We start from the raw sequence: 17,925 nt of genomic DNA on the forward strand, positions 1-17,925 counted from the left end.
TAGCAGCACGTGTCTCTCCCATCATCACTCTATGGCATCAGCGATATGGGCATCTAAATATGCAGTATCTCTCTCAGCTCTCTCGGGACGGACTTGTGTCAGGATTACCTGATATTCAGACTCAGCAGTTGGGGGTATGCAGCGCCTGTCAAGCGGGAAAGCAACATCGGTCTTCATTCAAAAATGGAGAATCTTGGCGCGCATCTAAGGTACTTCAGTTACTTCATGCTGATATTTGTGGTCCTATGAATACAGCTTCTATCGCTGCTTGCAAATATTTTTTACTTATTGTAGATGACTTCAGTAGAAAGATGTGGGTGTATTTTTTAAAAAATAAATCTGATGCTCTCAGTACCTTTCAGAAGTTTAAAACCTTAGTTGAAAAAGAATCTGGTTGTAATATCATGACCCTTAGGACCGACAATGGGGGGGAATTTTGTTCCTCAGCTTTTGCCAACTTCTGTGATATTCATGGCATCAAACGTCAATTAACCACCCCTTACACTCCCCAGCAGAACAGTGTTGTCGAGCGTCGCAACCGCACGGTTGTTGAAATGGCTCGTTCCATGTTACAACACAGGAGTGTCCCAAACAAATTCTGGGCTGAAGCAGTGTTTACTGCTGTTTATCTTCTTAACCGATCACCTACTCAGGCGGTTAAAGGGAAAACTCCTGAAGAAGTTTGGTCTGGTCGTAAGCCTAAGATCAGTCACCTCAAAGTATTTGGCTCAGTTGCATATGTTTGGATTCCACCTGCTAAGCGCTCTAAGTTGGATTCCAAAAGCCAGAAACTCATGATGACAGGTTACAGTGATCATCACAAGGCCTATAGGCTGATAGATATAGCCATTGGTCGTCTTAGCTTCAGTCGAGATGTAGTATTTGATGAAGACAGAGGATTCTTTCAATTTTCTTCTTCTGAGCAGCGTTCTGAGGATCAGCCTCACAGTGTTTTTCTTCCGGTCGGTCCACCTGAAGGGAGGGATGATGTCGCATCCGTATTCGATAATACTCTATCTGAGCTTCCTCCAGCAACTAACCCTCCCCTTGCTGCCCCTATTGCTCTTGAGTCTTCTCCACCTCCTCCTGATATTGGTTCCTCTACTCCTGATATTGGTTCTTCTACTCTTCGGCCTAAATGGTGGGCTAAAACCATTGGTGATCTCCGGGATGATGAGCTCCTTGAAGGTAGAACTTCTAGACATAAGAACAGACAACAATCTACAGTCAATTTTGCTCTTATGGCTAACCTACACAGTATTTTTGAGCCTCAAACCTATTCAGAGGCTAAGGGTACATCTGAGTGGGAACAGGCTATGGAAGCCGAATACCAGAGTCTTCAGAAGAATCACACCTGGACACTTTCTGATCTTCCTGCTGAAAAAAAGCCCATAGGCTGCAAATGGGTGTATAAAGTGAAATACAAAGCTGATGGAACCATAGACAAGTATAAAGCTCGTCTTGTGGCTCGAGGGTTCTCACAGAAGGAAGGCATCGACTATGAGGAGACTTTTGCTCCTACAGCCAAAATGAGTAGCATAAGGCTTGTCCTTGCCCTAGCAGCTCAGTTCAATTGGAAAGTTCATCAGATGGATGTAAAGAGTGCTTTCCTAAATGGTGATCTCCAAGAAGAAGTCTACATGACGCAGCCTCCAGGATTCAAGGTTGCTGGTCAAGAACAGAAAGTGTGTCGGTTAGCCAAAGCAATCTATGGATTGAAACAAGCTCCTCGGGCTTGGTACATGAAAATTGATCAGTACCTGACAGATCAGGGTTTTCAGCGGAGCCCATCTGATGCAAATCTGTATATCAAGCATACTGGTGATGATATCTTGTTTGTGGTTGTCTATGTGGATGACCTTATCATTACTGGCAGCTCTGCACATTTGATCCATGGGATCAAACAAGATCTATGCAGCACTTTTGAGATGACAGACTTGGGACTTCTTCATTATTGTCTGGGGGTTGAAGTTTGGCAGACTGAAAATCAGATCTTTCTCTCTCAGTCCAAGTATGCCAAAAATCTTGTGGAACGGTTCAGAATGCAAGATTGCAAACCGGCCACGACTCCTATGGAACCAGGGTTCAAACTTTCAGCACAGTCACCCTCTCCCCTTGTGGATGAAACTTTATTCAGGCAATTAGTGGGCAGTCTCATCTATCTTACTGCTACCAGACCCGACATTAGTTTTGCAGTAAGCTACATTTCCCGCTTCATGTCAGCTCCTAAAGCTGATCATTGGATAGCAGCAAAGTGGGTGCTACGATATGTGCGTGGTACTTCTGATTATGGTCTCTTATATACTCGCAGTTCCAATCCTATTCTCAGTGGCTACACTGACTCTGACTGGGCAGGGTCGGTTGATGACCGTAAATCTACAGCTGGGTATGTGTTTAGTCTAGGATCTGGTGCTGTTACTTGGACTAGTAAGAAGCAACAGGCAGTGGCTCTCTCCTCAACAGAAGCAGAGTATAGGGGAGCAGTTAAGGCATCCTGTGAGGCAGTTTGGCTTCGACGTATGCTTGCAGATATGCATGTTTTCCAGACCGGGCCTACTTCTTTATTTTGTGATAATCAGGGAGTGCTCAAACTTGCCAAGAATCCAGTCTTTCATGAACGAACAAAGCATGTGGAAACTCATTGCCACTACATTCGCCAGCTGGTTGAAGACGGCTCAGTTCAGTTGCAATATGTTCCCACAACAGAGCAGCCCGCCGACATTTTCACCAAGCCTCTTGGTCCTGATAAATTTGTAAAATTCCGAGGGTCTATTGGTGTTGTAAATAGATTGAGCATTAAGGGAGGGTATTAGAATATTTCTATTTCTATTTAATGCTCATTCTTTTAGCTGTTGCTATTTTTATTCTTTTAGCAGTTTCTTAGACGAAACTGATTGTTTCCTTAGTCTACATAGAAACCTGATGTTTCTATTATTGTAAATATCTCTGTATTATCATTGAGCTGTTAGCTCATTCCTAATTCAATTCATTCGATTTTCTTTTACAAAAGATAAATTTAAATGATAAACCCAGGATCGAAACTGGCTGGGCTCTTCAAGAAAATGCTTTTCAGGAGTTGGCTGGTTCAGCCGAGAAATTCCCCAAACGCCCATTGATCTTCACGATTTAGATTTCCTGCACAGCTCACTTCAACTATCGATAAAGAGAGAAAAAACTGTACTAAAATCCAAATCCAATGGAGATACCTGCTATTATTTTCAGAAATTCTATTACCATTCAAACCCTAGTGAGTAAACAAGATACTTGTGTTCAACAACACTCTTCATCAAGCTATTACCAATGGCTAAAACCAAATTTATGCAGAAAAATGAAACACCTTGCAACACTTCAGAAGAGTAACACCAGCAAGATTTCAACCCCAAAGTATTTATTGCACAAGAAAAAGATTACAAGAGAGCTTTCTTCAGCACAAGACTCACAGATCGAATGATTTCAAATGACCCCTAACACCCTATTTAAAGGAAAAAATCCCAACGGCTAGTTCGAGTGATCCATGTCAAACTAATTTCGACTGTTGATGATGACCAAAATCCATTTCAATCTCATCCGTCGAAATTTTAAATGCATTTTAAAATATTAAAAATTAAAATTTTGCATTTATTTTCTCAAAATTTTGACTTATTTTATTATTTTATTTTATTTTTTAATTTTAATTTTAATAATTTTTTTTTATTATTTTTAATATTATTTATTTATTATTTATATCTTCTATTATTTATATATTTTTTTTAATTTTTAATTTTTATTATTTTTATTGGATCCTCGAACTTCGCCTTTGGAAAAATCACCTAGGACCTAGGACTTATGAGGGAATAAAACATTTTCTAACCCTCAAGACACTTTATGACTTCTACAATTTTACATCTCAAGGGGGAAAACCCATTTGACATAGACCCTCATAGACCACCCAGCTCTGCGACACAAATATAATCTAGCAGATCAAACAATTTGTAATAACCTAACCAAATAGCTAGAATTATTTCCAAATTACTTTTACATAGACTCGAAGCACACTAGGATTCCCCTAAGATTCCAATGACAAAATTCATTCCGGCTTTGGGGTTAGGCTGAAGGAAAACTCTGCCGATCATGGATTGGTGAGACAAAAAACCTTCTGGAACGTAGGTTATCACTAGGAAATTAGGTTTGCCTAGGCAATTTACATATATGACTTAGATCTGCTAATATTATTTACAATTTACACATGCAGACTGGGTTTACAACATAACATGATTGGGCTGATGATGACAGTCGAATGGCACGGACATATCGATCAAGCGCTATCCCTTTTGCGAAAAAAAGGGGGTGTATTGCTATGGGTAGTTGACACGTAGAGGTCAACAGGACGCATCGTGTATCTACCGTACTCCCTATGCTAGGATGATCGACATTGATCTGGGATCAATTGGAACTGACTTCAGTTAGTAAGAGTGATATAACTCACTCTCTCTTGGAACTGATATGGGATCAGTAAGAGTGGTATGACACACTCTCTTTTATTTGGGACAGACTTCAGGTCAGTAGATGATGGTATGATGCATCCTCGATCATTTCTCCTTCTTCATAGTTCAGCAAGGCAGAGCAGAGGAGAGCCGAGCAGTGCATTTGATGGCAGAGATAGTACGAACAAACAGATGGATTAGCAGATGGAGTTCTCCCTAGTTGAGAGGGAGTGTTAAAATTGGCAACTAGGGCCAATCTCCATGTGGGTCATCTTATTTATGGCAGCAGATATTTTTCTTGGATTCCTCTCGTCGAGAGGTGTAGGATTGATCTAACGATCATCCGATTCCGACATGTATTTATGGAGATATGAATTTATTTGTATATACTTGCAATTTGTTAAGGTCGGCCAGCGAGCTAAAGTGTGTGGCACACCCCCAGCTTAACCTTAATGATTCATATAAAAGAAAGATACCTTGTGGCATTATTTCTCATCATCTCAACACTCATCTTCTCTCTCTACATCTCATTGGACCAGCGTAGGAGCAGTTTCTCTCACACGTGCAAGAGGAAGGACAAATTTTCTGTTTTAGGGCAACGTTGACTGATTCTAGGGTAGCGTTGACTGCTTCTAGGGAAGTGTTGACTTTTTGGGAAACATTGACTTTTCTAGGGTTGCGTTGACGAAGTACAGGGCTGTTAAAGAGTGCATTGACCAAGCATTGACGAAGTGTTGACCTGCACATGCTGTTTGGGTGCCGCATTGACTAGCGTTGACCGATTTGTTGACCAATGTTGACTGGTTAGTGCTGACCGCAGGCTGCTGATTTTTGACTGCTGTTTTGGCCGTTAACTAAGGGATGTTTTGGGTTGCTGAAGTTTGCTGTTAAAGACCGAGTTCTTCAAGGTTGACGAGAGGTCAATCCAGGGCTGTCTGCTGATATAAAATATTAGACTTGTGATATTGTACTATCTCTCTCTCTTTGTTGAATTATTGAAGATTATAGAAGAATTGATCAAAGGGTTTCCCCAAATTGGGGTTTGTCCCTGGCTAGCTGCCACATCTAGTGTCTCTTGTCTTGGCTTGTCTTTTGTTGATTTATTTATGTTCTATCAACATTTTACTTTATGTTAATGTGATTGCTAAACATTGAAATTGACATTGGGCTAATAAGAAGAAATTGAAGTAAATTGCACTAAGCATAGAACATACCATAAATTAACATACCCCAACATGTGGCCTAGGGTTGCCCCTTTTCATTCCCTAGTCCATTCATTTCTTTATCACATGCCACCACCTTTTAAAGGATGTACCTTGGACATATTATCCTTTTTAGGAGTAGAAACCAACTAATGGGATACTTGGTTAACCCCATTTGGAGCTTGGAGACATTAGCGCATGCTAAAGCCCATTATGGAATGGCATGCCATTATGAAGTCCCCACATGTTTTCCATGGTTTTTAAGATCTTTTACTCGATTTCCTTGATGACTTGTTGTAATGGAAGGGTAGGATACGCATTGGATCTTATGCAGGATTGCAGATGGTCTCCATCTTGGGTTTGGTCTCCCTATACGGGGTCCTAACCTTCCAAAGGGCTACATTGGCACATGTAGGGTGTGTGTTGAGAATCATGGGCCTCCACAGCAATAGACAACACTCCATGGATCCCCAAAGATGCTCAAAGATTGCTTAGAATTCACCTATTGGATGAAGAAGATGCACCTGGTTCACCTTTTCCTAGCCAACCCTACAGATGTACCATGCACTTGGCAAATGACCCAGGACTTGTAGGATAATGTGACATCACTTGCACGATCATTTGAGCGCTTACAGATGGTCTGCAGGCTTCTTCGACTTACTTGGAGGCTCATGAGGTCACTTGTGTGCCCTCACAACCATTGGGAACACCACAAGTTTATTATTGGAGATCAAGGGGCCAACCCCTTGTCCATTACTTTTGGAAGTCCAATTCATCATTTTGGCACTTATGGACTTCATCAGGCCTCTTAGAGAGCCCAACGACATGCATTATTGATCATTCGATCTTTTCAGAGGCTTATTATTTTATTTGTGAGCTAGTTTAATGGGCTTGTCACCAATAGATAGTTATTGGCACATTATTTTAGTTGATGGGCTAATGTAGGCTCAAATTATGTAATTCAAACTCTAATGAGTGTATAAATAGGAGAGACATGAATTCATTTGTATCATCACTTTGGATTGGATCATTCTTCTATTTAACGAATTTCACACTTTTTCTGGGATGATGAATTGGAGCATGGATGAATTTTGATGTTTGGATTGGAGTATTTTATCTTGGAGCTTCTTTATTGTCAAACTGTTGATGATTGAATATGTTCTATTACATGTAAGTACATACATTTAATGCTATTCTTATTTTACTTTTTTTATATGGATTGAATGGGATTTTCGCTATACTAGGGCTAATTGTTTCATTGCATAATTGCGAAATTGTGGTATTATTGTTTCTATATAGCATCTCTCAATGTATGGGCCATGTATGTTGAATGAAATCTCTTAGGGATAATTCTATCATTGAATTTATCTTGATAAGCCATATCTTTTTGCCAAGTGAAGTATAAAAGCTTTGAGTCTCTTCTTCTTGCCCTAAAAGGCCAAGCAGAGTAGTCTTTAAGGCCTCCTTGACTGAAATACGAGTTCCTTTCTCATCATTCTCCTCTATTCCATTCTCCCCAAGGGATTAGGCACTGATCCACCAATAGGTGATCACTCAAAGAACATTTTTCTCCACCTTTCCCTTTCTCTTCTAGGCCTAGCCAAGTTGGGTCACCTAAGGCATCACTTTCTTGACAAAATTGCCAAAGAAAAAGTTTGATCTCCTAGCCTCTACTGCGCTGGTGTGTCCTCAAGGCCTCCTCCAAAGATGAGAGACATGAATTCATTTGTATCATCTATTTGGATTGGATGATTCTTCTCTTTAAAGAATTTTACACTTTTTCTGGGATGATGAATTGGAGCATGGATGAATTTTGATGTTTGGATTGGAGTATTTTATCTTGGAGCTTCTTTATTGTCAAACTGTTGATGATTGGATATGTTCTATTACATGTAAGTACATACATTTAATGCTATTCTTATTTTACTTTTGTTATATGGATTGAATGGGATTTTCTCTATACTAGGGCTAATTGTTGCATTGCATAATTGCGAAATTGTGGAATTATTGTTTCTATATAGTATTGCTCAATGTATGGGCCATGTATGTGGAATGAAATCTCTTAGGGATAATTCTATCATTGAATTTATCTTGATAGGCCATCTCTTTTTGCCAAGCGAAGTATAAAAGCTTTGAGGTCTCTTCTTCTTGCCCTAAAGGACCAAGCAAAGTAGTCTTTAAGGCCTCCTTGACTGAAATACGAGTTCCTTTCTCATCATTCTCCTCGACTCCATTCTCCCCAAGGGATTAGGCACTAATCCACCAATAGGTGATCACTCAAAGAACATTTTTCTCCACCTTTCCCTTTCTCTTCTAGGCCTATCCAAGTTGGGTCACCTAAGGCATCACTTTCCTGAAAAAATAGCCAAAGAAAAAGTTTGATCTCCTAGCCTCTATCGCGCTGGTGTGTCCTCAAGCCCTCCTCCAAATTTGAAGCCATTCCGACAGTGGAGTTGTGAGATAACCCAAGCCCTAGCTCTGAGATCAAAATTTGCCTTGGTATTCCCTTGGCTAGCACCTCATTAGGATCAATTTGACACTTTCAATTGGAAATTCTTGCTTTGATCCTTTCCCCTTCCTTGTCTGGGTCAAGAACATCATTGCTTGCTAGATTCTCTCTCCTTAACCTAGGATGGGTCCACTTGGTCCCGTGTGGTCCCATACCAGTTTGACTCTCCTAGGATCCTCTACTCCGACTCGCTCGGTCGATGACTCCGTCATTAGCCCTCCTACCAACACTGCATCTTGCAAGCACTGATCTGCACTGAGTCAATTGCTTGCCAATTTGAGGTCTTCAATTTCCTCCTTCCTTGTCTGCTCAGCTATGACTCTCATCTCTCATAGCTGACTTGGTTTCAACTCGTTGTGTGTCCCATACCTTTGAAAAGTCAATTCTTCAAGAACCATTCCGGAATTCAAGCTGAATAAGGATTTTAGGATTGGGAAACTCCTTTACAAGGCATATTCCTCTAATCTAACTCTGAAATCCTCACCTCCTTATCCTAGAAATCTTTGTACCTTGCTTGAAGAGCAAGTCAGCTACATTCTTAACCCCCTTCTAGGAAAAGGATCATTAAGGTCACTTCACATCCATTGGTTGATTCATCCTTCACAAGTGACTTTCTATGTATTGGGTCTCCTCCCATCGGTGAAAGTCTGTAAAGAGTAAGGAGTCTTAGCTAAGGTGACAGTGGGCTAAATCTCCATTGTTGCCCTTGACCTAGCAGTTGTCCCTTTTATGCCTCCTACTAGTTTGAGCGGTAACATGGCCCATAAATTCTTTCTTTTTGTTACCAGTGATGCAATCCTGCTGACTTTTCTGCTATTGTGTAACTGAACTGAGGTGGTGATCAGGAGGGAAAGATCTCATCCACCTGAAAAACCTGTTGATAATGTAGATGGAGACAAGATATCTACATGTTTTTCCTGCCACCCAAAATTGTCTCCATGGACTAGCTTGTTCTGAAAGCTAGGCTCCTGTTAGCTCAATCTTCATTATCCGTCTTTTCTCACCCAACATCTGTTGCTGAACAAGTCCTCCAAACTGCAGGTAGCTACCTTGCTCTATTTCACACAGCTTCTTTGAGCATAAATCCTCTGCTAATGGTTTCTTAGTGAGGCTGAAACCAAGTTGAGTCATCGTTCTCAGGCTAGGTTGCGAGTTGCTCCCATTGCCTAGAAAAAGCTGAATGCTTTTATGTCGATTGTCCTGCGATATCACAATGTTTCTTGTTGGCCCAAATATGTGTTCACCTCTGCTCAAGCACTTCATTTGTTTGGCCGTAGCGATTTTAGGGCACCCTCGTTCATGCCTCTCAATACTATCTCCCACTATTCTTCGAAATGAACCCCATCTCCATGGTCTGATAATTGTTCCAGTGCCTCTCTATAGTGATAACTTGATAAGCCATTGGACACCCAATATCATGTCGGTGTCTGACAACTTGACCACATAGAAATCATCAATCATGGTGTAGCTGCCCATCTTCAGTTAAAATACAAGCTACAACTTGGGTAAAAACATTGCAGTAAAGTACACTAATATATTTTGTTTATACAGATTATCTGTTCTCATCTATTTTCACATACTGTAGCTATATTAGGGGATACTCATATCTTCTATAGTTTTGTTGGTGTTAAATAAAGATGCAAGTCATTTTTAAAGAAATGAAATTACTTTATTTTCTTTTGTTGAGCCCGGAAGCCTGTGTGTTTTTTGGCACAAAGCCCCTCTAAGAGCTGAGTGTGCACTGTGGACAGATCAGTGGCACTTTTGCATCAACTTAGCAACCTGCACACTTATTTACTTATATTTTCATTGTATGTATGTGCTGTCTTCAGCCAACTTGTGGACTCAAGCAGGCACCCTTGCTTGATTATTTGACTTATTTTTGTATTAATACCTCCTTTGCTTGTTGATAAGAACACTGGTGGTCGCTAGAGTAGAGAAATTTAAACTTACTACTGCAGTTTCTATTGAATAAACCATAACATCCAGCCTGCCTAATATTGGATTTGTCTCTTATGTTAGTGTCTCCGGTCATTTTCTGTTTATGATTTGGGTTAAGTTTTGTTATATTGATGCATTTCTGAACAACTTAAGTTAGATTGGATCAGCGCACACATTGTTCTGTTTATAAATTAGCACAATTAACCTATCTGCAACTCACTTTTATTCCTATGATATCATTATTATCTTTTTAAGTATTTCCGTAATGCTCCAAACATTTATACCCCCTTAGCTTGTTGACGAAACCCAGGTGAGAGCTAGAGTAGAGAAATGTAAACTAACTACAGCAGTTTCTGTTGGATAATTACAAAGTTTCCAGCCTCCTAAGTATCTGTGTCTTGACTCTTACATGAATGTCTCTGGTTATTTTCTACATATGGCTTTCGTTAAGTTCAGTTATATCAGCTCTTTATGAACATCTACAGTTAGACATAGTGCATTAGTGCGTGAACTGTGCTATTTATAAATTAGTACAGTAAACTCCATCTGTAAATCACTGTTGTTTCTTCGATATCATTAATATCCTTATTTGTGAGTATCACCATAATATCTCAAACATCTTTGTTTATCTTTTAGACTGCAATTCCTCTGGTATTGCATTTCTTTTTCTTATGTTATGCCATTCAAATGATGAATTTCATCTCTTGCAAATCAGGATTGAGTCTAGAAAGCCAGAACGATATTCTTCAGCTGCGCCCTTATCTGGTAATTGCTTCTGCGATTGATTTTTTTCTTAGCTAGAGGTGCAATCTTTTCTCCTTTATTTTTTTTCAGATGTATGGAAATTTGAAAGCTGAACACATATGATATACCTTTTAGGAAAGTAGAAACAATACATAAATGTTAACATTGTTTGAACTTTTTTTTTCAGCTGATGCCCGGCAGCGCATTGTTTCCGAACGTCTAGACATCAAAGACAACCTTGTTATTTCTGTTTCGGTAACTTAAAGCAATGGCACTTTTGTTCTTTTTGTTTTTCATGAAAATATGGAGAACTTTGAGGGACATATCAATGAGATTCTTTGCATATTGACGTCAGTGAGATGGCTTCTTTCAAGGTTAATATAATTAGCCTTTTGTCACATGAGTACATATTCTCGAGGCTTTCCTAAAAAATGCGAGAGAACAAAAAGCAAATGTATTTTATAAACAGAAGATATAGAAGATTTTGGTTCATGTGTGATAGCAAGTATGGAGTTTGAAAGAATTCTCAAAGGATATATGTTTTGAGAAAGCAACCTTTGTCAACTTTTCTGGTTCAAGATTGAAGATCTTGTATTGCCACATGATTGCAGATAGGTCCTCCAAACAATCGCTTTCTGACTTCGAAGGACAAGAACACATGGGATGCAAAAGATGTCGCCGAGTCTGTTCTTTCTGACAAATCTACTTCGGTATACCTCGACAAATCATAAATAGTGATGTGATCAATAGTCAATCTTGTGCTCTTACAAAGTAACAATTAGATATAATAATAGTTACATATAAGCTCATTGTTTTTAATTAATGGGTTTGTGCCTGAAACACTTCTTGAATAGTTTGTGTACTGTGATTGAGTGCTTCCCTATCGTTTTTCTGTGTTCTTGGGAACTTCTAAAGGTGGGAATTTATGTGCAGCGTGTGACAACAGGAGAGCGTGTGACAGAAAAATCAGTAATTAATGTTCATAGTGATAAAGTATGCAAGATGGATTTTATATTTCCCTTTTCTCATATGATATACTTTTAATCTTCTTTTCTGTTATCATCTGAACTCAGTTCTGGAAATTAATATCTTGATCTGGAAAAGTCATTTCTCACTTGGAAATACTTGTGTATTCTTCAGCATTGCAGGTTTGTATTTATGAATTGCTTAGAATTTTTTCCTAATGGGTACTGTTGGCAGGTTGATGGTGAGCCATACTGGTACTATGAGTATATTGCACAGAAGTCACCAACGACATCAGTAAGTATTTGCAGAATTTGAAAACTCTTGTAATAATTTTCTATGAGTTCAAAAATTTGGTCTCTGATTATCAAGCATTGAATAGGAATGAAATGATATTGTAGTAATGTTCACACATGACAAAGATAGGTTACTATGACTGGAAAGTACAACCTGCCAAAACGTGTGATAGGGAAGTGCAAAAGTCACCTCCGAGGAATACGAAAGGAAACCTAGAGCTAAGAGTGTTGATTTTTGTAGCTTGGGAGGTACTCCAAGCCTTGAGGATCGAGGGCTTGGAGGAAGGAGCTCCACAAGTGGCCTTGTGGGCTTGAAACTCAAGCTTGGGGTTTTGCACCCATTGATCTTTGGGCCAAAACCGTGATGAGATTGCGACATGTGATGGATGAGGATGATAATAGATGACGAGACAAATACAACACATCAAGAATCGTCCGATTGTGAGTTGTCCTTGAAGAGATATTAATTTTTGAAGTTGCAAGTGGGTTTTGTGGGTGACAAGTCATGTATGCTTGTGTTTTTGGACAGTTGTACAAGCCCACCTTGCATATTCGTTGGAGCCCTTGTGAAGGCTATATATTAAGGTCATATGTGTGGTCATTTGGAGATATCGAAGAGCAATCTCATCAAGAAAATACCTCTGAAATTGCAGCGAAGATCTGAAGCTAGCGTGGAGCAAGAAGGACGAGTTTGGGAGGAATTTCTCTCCGTTTTAGGGTGCGGACTTCTTGCAGGACTAAACTGCAGGTTTGAGGAGAGGTAATGATGCTTTCTGTGCTTGTATTTGCTTCTGTTTTGGGCCACAGGTGTGTTGATTCTAGAACAGCATGTGTGGAGAATTGTTGGAGGGCCGAGAGGCCTAGTGAGGCTCCTCTCACCCAGTCGCAGTCTCTAAGAAGCCACCGCAGGCTAAGCAGAGGGCGTTAACCCTTGAACAGCGAGCAAACTTCTTGCTGTAGCTTGACCGCAGGCTGTAGGGTGCTTTGAGAAGGATTCCAAGAAAAAACAGTGTATGGAAGAGGCCTAAAAAGGGACAGCATTGAAGGATAGTTAGTTGAAAGGGAAAACACAGTGATTGGAGTATTTCTTAGGTGCTATAGCAGTGTGATTTCAGTCCTAACCAGAGCTCAGGTAGCACAGATCCCAAGGACAAGAGCAGATGAGCAGTATGTTGGAGGATGTGCTCTCTTGTTGATGAGATTTGCTAGGAGGATGGTGTCTTAGGATAGGACAGTTGGTGAAGTCTGTTAGCATCCATGTGGAAGGGTCTCCATAGGTGTTGGATGTCCTAACTAGTAGCAGATGCTACCGCAGGATTCGTCACTTGTGGTCTGTTGGAGGGCAGCATGAGAGTGGACCATGTGTGTGTTAGGATATTCCGACACATAGGAAATAGTTAAGTACAACTTGGTCTAGTATAGAGTTAGGTAAAGTGTGTTTCTTTACTATGTACATTTGTAACTTACAATCCGACGGTCACGATATGTAGTGATCCGACAGTTCATTCTCTCCTCGGTATGACCGACACTTGATTCGTGGCTTAACACCCGATTGGTCCATGATCTCTATTTAAAGAGCGTGGAGAGTCATTTGTAGGGTAATCCGTCTATGAGAGAAGCATATGTAAATTTTCATTCTTTTATTAATAAATTGCCTGAAGTGGCTGCGTTGGCTCAGGCCGTGGACTGTTTCCCTCTTTGAGGGTTTTAACCACGTCAAAATACTGGTGTATTGATCTGTGATCTGTTTGTGAGCAGTGTCCTTTGGTGTTCTGTCTGAGGAACTTACCTTGTAAATTCCTACATGGTATCAGAGCTATTTGAGGGCCGCGTCCGTTGGTGATCCAAATCTGAAGCCGGTAGAACTGCATCCAACTGCCGTTTCCTAGATCTACTATTTCTGACTGCTTTCGGGCCGAGAGGACTGCTCTGTTGTGTTGGGAGCATCTGTTCCAGTGAGGAACCCCTTTCGTTTCACGCGAAAAGGTTTCTGGTAGCCCTAGCTGCGTCATTTTTAAGATCTGGAGGTATACAGTGTTTATTTGCAGTTTACAGTTATTTTCTCTCTGTTTATTTCGGTTTCGGTTTATTTAGCTTTTTTTATTACCGGATCTATACCTTTCATTTCTGCGTATGCTCTTTGCCCTGCGACTCTGTGCGATCTGGGCAAATCAGAAACAGAAAGGAAGGATTTTTCTCATGCGTATGCTCTTTTCCGCTGCACCTTAGTGTGATCTCGGAAAATCAGAAACATTGAGGAAAATATTTAGTTTCCGGCTAAAGCTAACTTCGAGCCGCAAGGTTCATTTTTGAAAATATTTAGTTTCCGGCTAAAGCTAACTTCGAGCCGCAAGGTTCGTTTTTTTGTATGTCCGTGTTGGGTTTTGTGTTTTTTGTTTTGTAGGGAAAAAGAGCTTTCTCAAAGCAAGCACACAACCCAAAGCATCAACTCCCCCCCCTCTCTCTCTCAAACTTTTTGTATAGCTCACTTGGTGCAAAGCTAATTTATGAGAGTAGAGGTCTTGGGTTCAAGTCTCCATTTTGTGGGGGCGGATTTTTTCATTTCCGCACATTCCCGCACTTCGCCGGCGACTTCATCAAATTTTTTTCAAAAAGCCATAACTTCTTCATTCGGAAGCCGTTTTCAGAACCTTTTTTTGAAACGGCCTAATTTTTCGAGATCTTTCCATTGGTACACTTAGTTTCAGCATCCTACAGCTTCAGTTTCTGTTAAAAAATGGAAAGTCCATGCCAAGTCATTCTTGATAGCACTAACTACTTCCAATGGTGGTCCTACATTGTGGATTTACTGAGAAGTAAAGGTCTTTACAGAATAGCCACAGGCCAAGAGACCAAACCGAAAGATGAAGATAAGGCAGCTAAATGGGAAAATAGGCAAGACCAAGCAGGTGGGTTGATAGGAATGTCTATTTCTCCAAATCTTAGATTCCATATTGCAGAACTTGATACTCCTGATGAAGCACTGCAACAAATTACTAAAGTCTTTGGAATTAAAAATGAACTTAAAGCCCATCAACTTGAAAATGAATTGCTTACATTGGACTCCAATAATTTTTCTTGCATTGAAGATTTTTTGTCCAAGTTCAAGACCCTTAGACTTCTCTTGGAAGGTGTTAAGGTTAAGAAAGAAGATAGTAGCCTTATCTACTCCATTCTTACTAAGTTGGGACCAGCCTATTCTGTGTTTGTTTCCACCTTCTATTCTACAAGAGAAGCCTTCATTTCTCAAGGACAAACCTACAAGTCCCCTTCCTTTGATTCCTTTTGTGATTCTTTAATAAGAGAACAAGAAAAACTCTTACACCTTGGTCTTCTTCATCTTGGAAACTCTTCTAAGAAAGCGTTAGCCGCCCAGCAGCAACCAAATCCAAAGAATCCTAAGAAGTTGTATCCTAAAAAGAATGGTCCTAAACCAAACAAGGGTCCTAAGCAATTTCATACCTCAAAATGAAAAATCATTTCAACAAAATGATGAGACAAATAAAAACAAAGGGAAGAAGACTGATAGACATTGCAACTTTTGTAATCGAGATGGCCACTTAGAATCCAAATGCTTTAAGAAGATGGAAGCCTTGGAAGCAGCAATGAAGAAGCATAACATCCATTTGGAGCAATCTTCAACTTCAACTTCATCTTCAGGAATGGCACTTTCTGCATGTGGTTGTCAAGCATCTCGGTCTAGCTATGCACTAAATGTATCTTCTTCTTCTCATTCTCATGAGTGGCTCATTGATTCTGGAGCTTCTTATCACATGGCCAAAAACAAAGCCATGTTTTCTTCTTTAAATGATTGTAACACCAAAAATATATATGTTGGTGATGATAGATCTCTTAGTGTTGTAGGGACTGGAACTGTTCATCTAGACAATGGTCAGTTTAATGATGTATTATGTGTTCCAACCTTATCCTGCAACCTTCTATCTGTATATCAGATAACCCATTCAGGTGAAGGTAAAGTCGTTGAATTTTCACCTCACGATGTTGTAATTAAGGACCTAAGAGATCCTAGACAGATTTTAGCTACTGGCATTGCTGATGATTCTACAAGGTTGTATAAGTTTCACAACTTTGGGTCATCAAATCTTCCCTCAGTATTTGTTGCTCATAATGATGAAGTGAGCAAACTTTGGCATGAGCGATTTGGTCACTTAAACTATTGCTCTCTTCAGAATCTATGTAAAGAAAATATGGTGACAGGTCTTCCAATGGTATCTTGCAGAGATGGTGTTTGTTCCGGATGTGTACTCGGAAAACATCATCGGGATAGTTTTGAAAAACGTACCTCTTGGCACGCCTAAGCCCCTTTACAGCTCGTTGATAGTGATTTATGTGGTCCACTTCCAGTTGCTTCATTCTCTGGCTACAAGTATTTCTTAACTTTCATTGATGATTTCTCCAGACGCACTTGGGTATACTTCTTAAAACTCAAGAGTGAAGTATTTAACATGTTCTTGGCCTTTAAGGCCTTTGTTGAAAAACAATCTGGACATCAAATTCTTAAGCTAAGATCTGATAATGGTGGAGAATATGTTAAAAACACATTCATCAGCACTAAGAATGGAATTCAAATGCAACATACTGTTCCATATACTCCACAACAAAATGGTGTAGCTGAAAGGAAGAATCTCACCTTAAAGGAAATGGCTAATTGTATGCTTCAATCTAAAGGACTTAGTCTTAATTATTGGGCAGAAGCAATTAACTGTGCAAATTACATAATAAATCGCACTCCTACTAAGGTTTTAAAGAATATCACTCTAGAAGAAGCATGGAGCTCAAACAAACCAGATGTAAGTCACTTTCGTGTTTTTGGAAGTGAAGCATGGGCCCATATTCCAGATGAGAAACGTAAAGCTTTAGAACCTAAGAGTGAACAATGTATTTTTGTTGGATATTTTGAAGATGTTAAAGGATATAGACTTATTCCACTTAAGTCCAAAAATGTTATCATTAGAAGAGATGTAAAGTTTGCTGAAAATATATCGGCCTGCGAGCCTAGTTCGGCGGATGTGCCACCTCTCCCTATCTCTTCTACTTTTGAAAATATTTCTTCTTCAGATGATGAAAGCGAGGATGAAAATCCTCCCCCACCTTCTCAGGATCCTCCTTCAGCTCCTCAGCTTCCAAAATGGGTCCGTGCTACTCGGGATGCAGCAGGTGATCTTGCCGGTGATCCTACAGATCAACGACGTACACGTTCTTAGTTCGAGAGAGCCTCTTCTTTACTGGCTCAAGCTTCAGTGAATTATGATCCTGACACCTTTGTAGAAGCTTCAGGCCATCCAGATTGGGAAGCAGCTATGAATGAAGAATATCATTCATTATTGGCAAATGATACATGGGATCTTGTTCCTCTACCAAAGGGACGAAAACTTGTTAGATGCAAATGGGTTTTCAGAACCAAGTATGGACCAGATGGGAAAGTTGATAAACATAAAGCTCGTCTTGTTGCTAAGGGTTTTTCACAAGTTGAAGGCATTGACTACACTGAAATCTTCTCCCCTGTTGCCAAAATGAACTCTATCCGCCTTGTTCTTTCCCTTGCTGCTTCTTTCAAATGGGAAGTCCATCAGATGGATGTTAAATCCGCCTTCTTGCATGGGGACTTGCATGAAGAAATCTATATGGAACAACCTATTGGCTTTATACAAACAGACTCCAGCCTTGTATGTCGGCTTAAGAAATCCCTTTATGGTCTCAAGCAAGCTCCTCGAGCTTGGTATGCCATAATGGATAACTTTCTTTTAGAAAATGGCTTTTCTAGGTGTCATTCTGACAATACTGTC

At 40.0% G+C, this 17,925-nt stretch overlaps 1 protein-coding gene across 1 annotated transcript in view; it reads left to right on the top strand.

Moving 5' to 3' along the window:
- The window catches only part of LOC149224583 (psbP domain-containing protein 5, chloroplastic-like), a 191,391-nt gene extending 178,609 nt beyond the window's left edge, over positions 1 to 12,782 (top strand). Inside the window, exons 4-9 of the mRNA XM_089388219.1 lie at positions 10,831 to 10,880; positions 11,047 to 11,114; positions 11,471 to 11,569; positions 11,793 to 11,852; positions 12,060 to 12,119; positions 12,648 to 12,782. Coding sequence (XP_089244345.1) covers positions 10,831 to 10,880; positions 11,047 to 11,114; positions 11,471 to 11,569; positions 11,793 to 11,852; positions 12,060 to 12,119; positions 12,648 to 12,782 — 472 coding nt within the window. The remainder of the gene's footprint in view (positions 1 to 10,830; positions 10,881 to 11,046; positions 11,115 to 11,470; positions 11,570 to 11,792; positions 11,853 to 12,059; positions 12,120 to 12,647) is intronic.
- The last annotated feature ends 5,143 nt before the right edge of the window (positions 12,783 to 17,925 follow it).

This window comes from Pinus tabuliformis, chromosome Q, assembly GCF_031772625.1.
Source record: "Pinus tabuliformis cultivar Carrire ecotype Pingquan chromosome Q, CPIR1, whole genome shotgun sequence".
NCBI classification, from domain to species: domain Eukaryota; kingdom Viridiplantae; phylum Streptophyta; class Pinopsida; order Pinales; family Pinaceae; genus Pinus; species Pinus tabuliformis.